The following is a 12,367-nucleotide window of genomic DNA, read 5'->3' as shown; positions in this document are numbered from 1 at the left end:
TTGTAAATTATCTAAAAAAAATCTTTTTATTATTGTTGGCTTTCAATTTTAATCTTGATGAGATGGATGCTTGTTAGCTTCATCCTCCGAAGCTAGGCAAATGGATGTATTTATGGCTATTCCAGTAAAACATATAACCCACGGGGGGGGGGGGGGTAATTATTTGAATAGTATATAGGTGGGTGTCTTTGCTAATTTGGACCACAATCGGGTAAATTTGCTTCTGTGGGGGGGGAGCATAATTTAAAAGTGGCTTCCCCCCGGGGTTATATGTTTAAATGGAATAGCCCTTAATAACAACCATAATTAATAATCTAATATCCAATATATTATTTTAATTAATTTACGAAAGAATGTCAATTACTTCATTAAATTTTGAGGATCAAATGGATGAAATTCTGTCCCTATTTGAGGTAAATGCTTTCTTCAAATGTATACTAAAGTGAAAGAACCGTTTTGTTGACGAGTATATACCACAGTGAGGCAATGCGGGTCTTAAAATGTTGTCTACCAATTTCATCTCAACTGTCCATAATAATTATTTATCGCACTTTTTGTTGAATTTTGTTAAACTGTTGAAATGCACCCGTCTGTTGAAATTGACGAACCTAATTTCATAAAAAATAGTATGTAAAGTTCCTTGTTCTTCTTAACCTGTTATTGTCAGCATCACTTATAACTTAAGGTTTGAGCTTAAACCTGTGGTTGTCCGGTTAGCGCAGTGGTTAGCACACTCGCTTCTCACCAAGGCGACCCGGAGTCGATTCCCGGCCTGGGCGCATGATATTTGAGTTTGGTTAGTGGTCACCAAGCCGGACAAGTGGGTTTTCTCAGGGTACTCCGGTTTCCCCCACAACACAAGACCACACTCTCACGCAACATCGTGCCAACAAGAGTGATTGATATCAGTTGCAATAGCTTGTTTCACAATCGTTGTAAAATTAAATAAGTTTAAACTTACCTGTGACTAAACCCCTCTTTTGTCTCAAGATAATAAGTCTTCTCACGTACGCACTATTGGACGCGTAGGACAAAGTTAGGAAAGGATGTTCTTTATTCATTCCAAATGACCAAATTTGCGCTTAGCAGATATGTCCGACAAAAACAACAAGTTATCAATGGTTCCTGATTAATATTTATTATAATGCATCATACATGTTCCAAACACGGCAATATAAATCTTAAAAGTATCAAGATGGCTACTGTAGCTCAATACCTTCAATATTCTTAATTTTAATTGCAATATTGTTCAGACGACATAGTTTGTCATTTTACCGCAACACTAGTTTAAATAAATCTGGGTCTCATATCTCTGTGCAGAGTTTTGGCGGTAAATACACTTGCCGTTTTTACTAAGTTGTTCCATAAACCTATTAACTATGTATATTTTCTAAGGATATATTGTCTCCACGCACCATCAGAATACGCCAAAAAAAGAGCAAAAACAGCAAAAATATATGTAGGCATATGTGTAGCGTATCAAAATTATAGCGTTTAACAAGCATTTAGAGAAGTATATAAAGTCTTGGAAGAATACAGGTTTTCTAGAACAATGTATGTCAACTGTTATATATACAAAGGAATCATGATAAAAGAATAATGGTATATATACATGTACATCTAATATTCATAGAAATGAGCGTTATTGCATGTTTTGTAATTATCATGATTAAAAAGATGAATATCACTTTAAATTAGTTTTTTGACATCAGAAAAAATACAATATGCAATATTATTATGTGAGACCAAGCAGGTGTTAATTTATATAACTACTAAATCTGAATATAAAAAAAATATATTTTGTTTAAAAATACCAATTATATAGAATAATCTCTTAAGCTCGTGCTTTCTCTTACTGTTAGTCAAATACAGCTCACTTACGATATTACGTAAATAGATTAAAAGTATCTCTCATTAAATAAGAATCCAGAATGGTTTATTTGCATCTAATGAAAAATAATAGCTTTTAAATGTAAAAAGCGTAACATGAAGGATATTCAAATCCATATCCCCTTTTCACATAGATAAAACAGATATGTTCCGCTGCCAAACACGTCATGCCATCCATCGTTATATTCAATTCCAAGGACACCTTCCCTCGTGCCTCCATCCGTCTGTCCCGCAGCAAAATGTTCATAAGCCCAAACCTCACGTGACTCCCATTTCCAGTGTCCTATTATATCCCTTTGGTTAGCTCCTATATAGATTATCCCACTTATTCCATTAAGCATTGCGTTGATGAAGTCGTCTTCCTCCTTACTCGTTATAGAAGCAAGCGATGCGTTAACCTGATCGCATGCGTACTTCGCAGCGTCCCAGTTTTTCTGGATACGAACTAGCTGATAACAGGATACGTCGAACATGGTCCAACTCACTTCACACTGTCAGAAACGAAAATATAGATGAGTATGTGAGAGTTATACGGAAGTTTAATTTATAACGCATGAACTGTAACTCACTTGTGCCGTATTGTTGGCACTGGTGTGAGTAGATAAATAAGTACGACATCTCGTTCTAATAAAGGCATCAACTAAGTCATGTTATCTTACAAGCGAAATAAATAGCATACAACTCTTGCCAATGCTTGGCTGGATAGCAATTCTTGAACTATACTGTTTGGACTTTTCCGTTTGTATTTTGTTTTTAACCACGATGGTGGTTTTGATTTTAGTCATATTCGCACTCGGGCAAAGCCCATTCGGTGAGTGCCCCGATAAAATGTTTAGTCATATTAAGTTTTTTGAGCATAGTGCATAGAAAAAATGTAAGACTGGTTAGAACTACTCTGGTTCTTTAACTTGAACCACTGTTTAGCGCTGTCACACGTGCCCCCATTTTACGCCCCTCCCGGAAGACGATTGGTATTTATTTTAGTGGTGTGGCGGAGAATCGAACCTGCGACCCATGGATTGACAGTCAAGTGTGCTACCACTAGACCACAGATCAGCCGCGGTGACACGGTTAATGGCAAACACACGCCGGTACAATCAAGGAAAGATTAGAAAACTGACAACAAAGCCACACGCCCACAAGGACTCATACACACAGATAAGGATAACTTAACCTTTAAGTCTTTTGTTAAAGCGTAACTAACGCTATTCAAAATCGTGGACTAATCAATGACAATATTTGAGCACATAACAACATTTGTTGAAGGGATCCAGCCGTAAGTATGTTAGTTTTCACACTCCTAATGATTTGCAACACTTTATCTCGTAATTCACAATAATCAGATCGCAGATTTTCTTATTTCCGTCCGAAAAGTAATGTATTTTGGCTAAAAGCGTTACTAACGGTTTAAGAAAAATGCATAAAACATCATTTTTTTAACGTAATTAAATATAAAAATCTGCGATCTAGTTGATTGTCAGCAGTCTTATAAGACTGGTTTTCATGCATGTTCGCATAAATTTTCTCGTTTTTCGACTAACATAAAAAAGCTGTCAAAACGTCCAATCTGTGAGAGTGCAGCTTTAAGGTAAGCTCTAAAAATCCACTTTTAAGGTCAAGTCAAGTCAAGTCAAAATTTTATTAGCATTATTCAAATTGAACATTGCCAAAAACATATATACAAGATGGCATTTAATGATATCAGTATAACATCAAAAGAGAAAAGTATGTTTTATAATATCATGGTATAATAGAATTTATACAATTAAGCATTTTTTCTATCTGTAGCAAACGATATATATGTTGCTGTGTTATTTAACAGCTTAACATTGTCAGTACTTAACAAAGTATTAAATTTGGTCATGTTTGGCCATTGGCAATAATATCTTGGTAAATATTTGACACGAAGGTCTCTATACTTTGGGCATATCAAAAGAAAATGATACTCATTTTCAACAACATTCATATTGCAATGTACACATTTTCTATCTTCACGATTAATATTCCTATATCTCCCTTCTTCAATATTAAGACAGTGTGCTGAACATCTAAATCTAGTTAAACACATCCGTAATTTGTTATTATTTATACAAGACAAGTATTTTTCAATGACAAAATCGTGTTTAAAACCAACATAAGATTGTAATTTATCTGAGTTTCTAACACTCGTATACCATTGTTGCAAATAAATATCATACAACCGTCTTACAACAGCCTCTAATTGCAGTCGTGTAACATTTTCACAATCAAACATAAAAGTAAATCCTAGCTCATCGAGCAGTTCCTTCACTTTTAGTGTCCATGTATTTATATACATACCATTGTTATTTTTCATACTATAAACTTTATATAAAAGAGACCCAGGATAACGTTTTATTTTATACCAAAATCTAATTATTCTAATTTTTCTAAACAATGATACTGGGAATCTTGCCAATTCACCATATACTGCAGCATTACAAGTCTGCTGTCTAACACTTAGAATTTGTTTCAAGAATTTTAGTTGAACTCTCTCGATATCCTGAGCTCTATGGAAACCCCATACTTCACAACCATAATTCAGTATGGGGCTTATCATAGCATCAAATAACTTTAATTTATCACGTATATCTAAAGATATAACATCAAACAATCGATTTAAAGAATACAAAGCACGCAGTGCTTTTTCTGACAACTGTTTTTGTGATTGCAAATATGTACCATTTTGCGATATTGCAACACCTAAGTATGTGAATTTTTTAACAACATCAAGTTTATGCCCGTCATACATCAAATTAACATTCTCAGTTCTGTTTCCTTTTTGACATACCATTACAAAGCTTTTATCTATGTTAACAGTTATACCCCATGTATTACAATATACATGTAATTTATTCAGTAAGAGCTGCAAACCTTGCTCAGTATATGAAAATAAGACAGTATCGTCTGCAAATAACAGCATAAATATACGAATTTCGTCAATAGTGACTGTATCAATACAATCTCGACTTAAACTATCTTCCATATCATTTATAAAAAACAGAAATAACAACGGTGAAAGAGGCTCACCTTGCTTAACACCCATATTACTATCAAAATAGTCACTATATTGTGATCTAACACGTACACATGATTTCACTGATTCATATATTTTTTTGAGCATCGATACAAGTTTGGTTGATGCACCATATTGTAACAATTTGTACCATATACCATTTCTATACACAACATCGAACGCTTTACGAAAGTCTATAAAGGCACAGTATAATTTTCTTTTATCAGTATTAATAACCTTATTAATAATAGATGACAACACATAAATACAATCAACAGTACTACGTTTGCCTCTAAAGCCAAATTGGTTATCATTTAGTATAATGTCGTTATCAGCCCACAGGCGTAGTCTATTATCTAACAATATAGAAAATATTTTAGAGAATATACTTGTTAAGGTAATACCTCTATAGTTATTTACATCATTGAGGTTTCCCTTTTTAGGAACCGGGACTATGATACCTCTAGTCCAACTTTGTGGGTAAATACAACTATTGTACATATAATTAAACAATTTACATAAAACAGGTGCAAATAAATATTTACAATCGATAAACATTTCGGGTGTTAAATCATCAACACCACCACTTTTACCTCGTTTTAATGAACTAACGGCTTTAGTGACTTCTTCTGTAGTAAAGTCTGTATCTAACTGATCAACATTAACAATATCATCATCATCAGAATTATCAACATCCTCATTAGTAAAAACATCACCATCAAAAAGATTTTTAAAATGATTCAAAAAATCATCTTTACTGATGCTATTATCTTTTGGCTTATTATTGCGTATTTTCTTTATTTCTTTCCAGAATTTCTGTGGTTGAGTTCTAGACATATTATGCAAATCACTCTTTTGTTGTAAATAAAACTGTCGTTTAGCCTTACGTGTAACACCACGATATACATTACGTCTTGTACACAACAATCTACGATATTCATCAGTATTATATTTCCTATACAACTTATTTGCAGTTCGAAACTCCCGCCGTGCTGTCTCACAATCACCATTAAACCAGGCATTCCTAAATTTCCTATTATTATTTTTAACTCCAGTATTTATTCTCTTACCACATGAAACAAATGCCTTATTATATAACAAAGTGGAAAATGTATCTACACTATTATCAATGTCAGTGTCACCACTTATCAGACGATCAACAATATTATGGAACTCGTTACAACAAGAAGAAATATTAGCCCTATATGAAATAATATTTTCTGGACTCCATTCGAATTTAACATAGTTTATATGATCATTTGTATTTATATCGTTTGGCATATTAATTGATAATATACATGAAATAGGGACATGAGGCGTAAACCTGTATAAATCATGAACTGTAAAATTCTTAACTAAGGGAAATAAATCCCGAGACACAATTGCATAGTCAATAACACTATTTCCGTTATTGGATATATATGTATAATTGCCAACTTGCGCATCATCGCCTAATCTACCGTTAACTATTGTCATGTTGCTAGATAAACATAAGTCCAATAATTTAATACCCGATGTATTTACATTTTTATCGACTGAATGTCTTATTGGGAAAATATCGTCACAGTCATTACACTCTATTGTAGGTATAAACCGTTCATAGTCATTCACGTTCGATAAAATATCTGATCTTTCGCCTGTCCGTGAGTTCAAACCACCCAATATTACAACATGTCCCTTATCACTGTATTTTCTCAACCCGAACTTAATTGTTCAAAAAAGCCTATTTCATGGCTTTGAAAATACACTGAATTGCTAGGGGGTATGTAAACAAAACACATGTATATGTCATCGCTTACATTAAAGTATAACTTGTCCGCTTTAATCCAAATAAACCCAGTTTTATCAGTTTCACAAATTGTTATTCCAGGTAGTATCGAAGATTTAATTAAAAGCACAATTCCACCGTGTCCCCGTCTAGATTTATTACTTTCCGGCCTAGGCACAGATATACTATAAAAACCATTAATATTTATTTCATCGTCATCTTTTAACCATGATTCGCATAAGCCTAATAAGTCAAATGACTGAATAGCATTAATAAATTCTGAGTCGTTAAGGCATGATTTTAACCCCTCAATATTCCATGTGCCAATTTTCAAGTCAGTCACACACTTTTCTCCGTCCCCCTATTGAGAACCGGTAGTAGCGGTAGGTGGTTCCGGCTGTGCGCGGGTTTCCGTCGTCGTTGAAACTGTCACTGTCGTCGTCGCTGGTGGAGCCGTCATCGTCGCTGGTGGAGCCGTCATCGTCGGTAGAGGTCTAGCTGAGTCCAGGGAAACGGCCGCAGAAACCTGCGACCTCGCGTGCGGATAGGGCGGCGGCGGCGGCGGTCGGTTCACCATAGCCCCTCCAGCAGAAGTGTTCATAGCCACCGGTGATTGTGGCCATACATTGAGCATAGGTGGCAGTTTGATGATCGGTGACTGTGCTATCGCAGCCGAGCTGGAGGCAGACACCCCCTGCGACTGTACTGCGCTTCCTAACGGCGGCCGGGGTAAAGGAGCGGACGCGGATGTGCCCGTCACATGCGACACCGCCGGCCCCCGTTGTGCATTAACGGGATACGACTGTGGCATTTAATGATTGCTCCCGATATGGCCTATCGACGTCGTGGTTGCTGTTGCTCGCCCAGGGTGCGTGAACGGAGCTCTGTGGCGCGTGTCGGCAACGACGGACGCAGATTGATCATACAACTTATTGTTAATAAAAAGTTTGTCTCTCACCAGATTAGCGCGTTTGCCGTCGCGTCGTGCCTGTTTCATGATCGGCACTAGCTGACGTCTCCGTTCGATAACTTCCGGCGGATACTGGTCCGTTACGTTGGGGCCTCTGTGGTTAAGCTTAACACGTATAAGGGCATCCTTGACCACCATTTTAGATTTAGTGTCAACAAATTTTGCTACAATCGGACGGGTTTTACCCGTAGTGTAATCGCCGACTCTGTGTGCTCTGCTGATTTTAATAACATCTTCTGGGTTGCCAATGTATAGAATTTTACGACAAAAGTCCAGAACCTTTGACTCGCAGTTTTCATTAAACGGATCGCTACGATCTCGTGGCCTTTCACGCGGCTGAAACGCAGTGGCGCCGACGGGTACGGACGGCGCGTCACCGGAAGCTGCGTAGAATGGCGTGTTAGAGGGGGCATCAGGAGCGCTGGTACCAAACGCTATGTCTCCTGGGCCCTCAGGAATGCCCCAAAGCAGGTAGTTGTCCCTCATAGAGCGGCACTTTAGGTCGATCACACTTTCGTTTGCATTGCTAACGAGAGACTTCAGTTTAACATTTTCCGATTTTAATGAATTTAGTTCCGATTTCAGTAATCCAATGTCACTAGCGTTTTGTTCTGTATTTGCAACAAGTCCATCGTACTGGTCACTCATAAATGAATGGCTAGTTTCAATGTCCTCAATTTTGTACTCCATTGTGGACAACCGATCTGTTATGATTGTTACACTTGACTTGATATGATCTAACTGATTCAACTTATTATCCATACTATCTAGTCGTTGAAATAAAGTTTGTACATAATCAGGTGCTACGTTCTGTGTAAGGATTGGAGAGATGCCCATATTCATGAAGTAAGGTGGTTGTTGACTAAAATATTGTGGATTCATTTGATTTACCGGTGTCGACACAATGACAGGCTGGGTGGGGGTCGGGTTGGGGGTCGACGGTTGATGCACACCCTGGGTTCCTGGCTTGGCGGCCATCTTGCGTTTCGATCCTTTGTCCTCTGACGGCGGAGTCCTATTTTCCGTTTTACGTTTCCTCGGCATCGGCATAGAAAAACACTACACCAGTAATCCATGTAATCCGTGTATGTTATCCTATCACTTTTGATCACATTATTACTTATTTAACTTGTTAAAACTATAAAATTAAATATTTTTCAATTTTCGAAAAAATATGCGGCCATCTTGTTTCACGCATGCGCAACAAAAAAAAAAGGAATAACATCAGTTTTGAAACGGTATTGAAAAGATAACCTCGCATTCCTATAAATGAAGGTGACATCCTAATCGGTATGTGAAGATATTATAGAGTAATAATTATAGCACAGGAACGAGAACTTGGGCGGTAGTTTGTCATTTTACCAGACATGAGTTCGAACCCCAGTACTTATATATTTCTTTGCTTACAGTTTTTCCAATAAATGTAGAAATTCGTTTCGTATTTCATCATATTAAAGATATTTGATTTCGAACATTTCTCTAACCTTAGCTGTCAAAGTATTACTCAATGCAATTCAGATTAATTTGGAAATTAATACAACCAATAGAGGATAACATATAAGTGGACATTTAATTCGACATTTATTAAACTCGTGTTATAACATTTATAATCCTGAGTGATAAAGTGCGTACTGAATTACCGCGAATGCAATAATATGTTAATATCACCAATGCATACTTTATTAATAACAGCGCTTAATACGTAATACAGTCGCTATATAACGCGCATATTTGTAAAGCCTTTCATTGGTGTCATTTTTTTCTCTCAATAATTATGAGTTCATATCAAATATATATATATAATAAGATTACTACTACTGCAACTGCTACTACTGCTACTGCTACTGCTGCTGCTGCTGCTGCTGCCGCAGTCACTGCCACTGCCAGCATAACCACCGCTACCGCTTCCACTACCACTACCAGTACTACGTCCACTACCAGTACTACATCCACTACCAGTACTACATCCACTACCAGTACTACGTCCACTACCAGTACTACGTCCACTACCAGTACTACGTCCACTACCAGTACTACGTCCACTACCAGTACTACGTCCACTACCAGTACTACATCCACTACCAGTACTACGTCCACTACCAGTACTACGTCCACTACCAGTACTACGTCTACCACTACTTCTACTACTACTACTACTACTACTACTACCACCACCACCACCACCACCACCACCACCACCACCACCACCACCACCACCACCACTACTACTACTACTACTACTACTACTACTACTACTAATACTACTACTACTACTACTACTACCTCTGCTATTCTGCTACTGCTGCTACTACAATGATGAGAGCGGCTTGACATAAGTTAATATAAATATAAATGTTTTCCCAATCCTTGTAAAATAAGTAAGTTTTTAGGTAATAAATGATTGTACGTCAACATCAAAACGTATGCACTCCAAAACATACAAGCTATAAGAGCGTAGATATTAAACCTTGATAGGGATAAAGTGAAAACTCGTGACGCAATGACAGTCCTTAAATAACATCGCATATAGATAGTTTCAGAGGATAATTGGTTTGTTTAAACAGTTTGTAAAATATCTCTAGGTGACCCAAGACGTTAGGTATCTTTCGATATGAATATTTGAAAATATTCATTATCAACGCCCTTAATACAATCATTCTCACTACTCCTACTTTAATAAAGTGTTCACGTTTATTTATCTACTGAAATATACCACACGCACATACAGAAACATTGACAAACCTTGCTTACGAAGACCTTCCATTGGTCGTCGAACTTCCATTGCACACCTCCCGTGCTCTTGCGTGTCATCAGTTCACAATTGCCGGTACCCTCGTTGTATCGAGCCGCGTCACACACTTTGATGGACATGTGCTCATAGCCGTTACACAGCCTCAGACATTGGATGACCGATGGTGCGGTTGTCAAATTCAAAGAATTGCCCGTCATGGCTGCACTTCCACTATATTTCTTGTAGACTTCGGAAAATGAAAGGGTACCCATTGGAAAGGCAAGAAGCTGTAGCAGCGAAAGACACATCATGATAACGTCCATTTCGAAGAGCAGCTCAATGTCAACGAAGATCGCGAAAACAGAAGATTAAAGACGCCTTTACAAATTTCGAACAATTTCGTTGAACAACTTGCCCCTAACTGAGAGCGCCACCCCGCCTCAGCAATTAAGGCGGTTCGTTATAGCCTTGGCTACCGTTGATATGGATTCCGCACTAATATATCATTATGTATTCAAACTATTGGAGCTTCATATGATTTGAGAATCAATGAATAAATTATGCAGTTCGTATTTTGTTGAAGCATTGTTTACTTTAATTCAATACGTTAGTTTTGAACTCTTCAATATCTGGTGTCTGCATGCAGTTGGTATTCAGTCGTTGTCAACTATTGTTTGAAATGGGTTTCATGCCAAGAAATCCTATCCAATTTTCGATTAAGAAGGAAACCCTTGTTTTCAGGTGCTATGCCTGCATATACCAGGCAATATGCAGGATTTTCCAGTCAATGCTTTTGTGATTCTCTAGGCAGCTATTATCAGTTATCTGCTATTAGCGAAATCATCGAAATTTAATGGCCATTACGCCCAAAATGAATTGCATGAGAGCAATGTATCTGGTCAGTTTTTGGAGTAGTGCATAATTCTGAGGTTTTACGCTTCATCTCAATTTTTATATTTCGATACTTGTCAAACATAACACAAACATTTCAATAATAGTTTATTACTGATTATAGACATGATCTTCTGAACTTGATTAACTAATGCTAAAACTTTGATGTAATCTCCTTGACAACGGAGTATAACTCTCTAAACCAAGCATTTGAGTTATGTTTAAAAATTGAAAACATCAAGTACAGACAGTTGCGTAGCTACATATAGGCCTTGTAGGCCCGGGCCTACAACTTTTTTTGGAAAATTTGAATAACTCAAAAATGCAGCAAAACTACTCAAACACTTTGAACAACTCAAAAGTCTGCTTTATTTTAACGAAATCAATTTTGGTGCTCTTATTTTTTTCTTACTACGTGCAGGGTGTTTTTCTGGGTTTAATTGTAATCATTGCAATTGTAATGTATAATTGAGTGTGTGTTATATGCATATAAAATTCCACAAACTCACATAGAATAATCGGGCCTGCAAGCTTTTTAGATCCTAGCTACGCCCCTGTCAGATATATCTTACTTTATACTTTAACTCCACAACCTTCTCAATGTAATAAAATAGCACCTTCAGCTTAGATTGTGTCGATTAATTTATCAACTTCATTACTGTATTGTTGTAAAAGAAACTATTAGGGTTTGGCCTGCGTAAGGATGTATTTAACCCCAAATAGACCTATGAGTCAGTCATTATTCTTTTAAAAAGGGCCCATGGGTCACACTTTATCGACTACCGGGTGGTTGTCCGGTTAGCGCACTGGTAAGCGCGCTCGCTTCTCACCAAGACGACCCCACGTTCGATTACCGGCGTGGGCGCATGTGAGTTTTGGTGTAGGGCCGGACATTTGGTTCATCACTCGTTCTCCGATTTCCACCACTAAACAAGATCACACTTCCGCGTTAAATCGTGCCATCATGAGCAATTGATATAATGATTTTCAAAATATAATATATTAAAACTAATATTTTGACTCATTTGCACGAATTAAAATGATACCGGGGAGGTTATTTTTCGGTGGATGTCGAAAATCTGC

At 37.1% G+C, this 12,367-nt stretch overlaps 1 protein-coding gene across 1 annotated transcript; it reads right to left on the bottom strand.

The window, feature by feature from the left end:
- Window positions 1–1,149: 1,149 nt before the first annotated feature.
- LOC128224593 (brevican core protein-like) lies at window positions 1,150–10,792 on the bottom strand. The gene is made up of 2 exons (XM_052934509.1): window positions 10,405–10,792; window positions 1,150–2,381 (listed from the first exon to the last, which is right to left on the bottom strand). Exons 1-2 carry the CDS (start codon window positions 10,714–10,716, stop codon window positions 1,998–2,000), a joined length of 696 nt encoding a protein of 231 aa, XP_052790469.1. The 5' UTR covers window positions 10,717–10,792; the 3' UTR covers window positions 1,150–1,997.
- Between the last annotated feature and the right edge of the window lie 1,575 nt (window positions 10,793–12,367).

This window comes from Mya arenaria, chromosome 17, assembly GCF_026914265.1.
Source record: "Mya arenaria isolate MELC-2E11 chromosome 17, ASM2691426v1".
NCBI classification, from domain to species: Eukaryota; Metazoa; Mollusca; class Bivalvia; order Myida; family Myidae; genus Mya; species Mya arenaria.
Note: the sequence above shows the minus strand (reverse complement) of the source record. Positions and strands in the feature narration are given on the sequence as shown.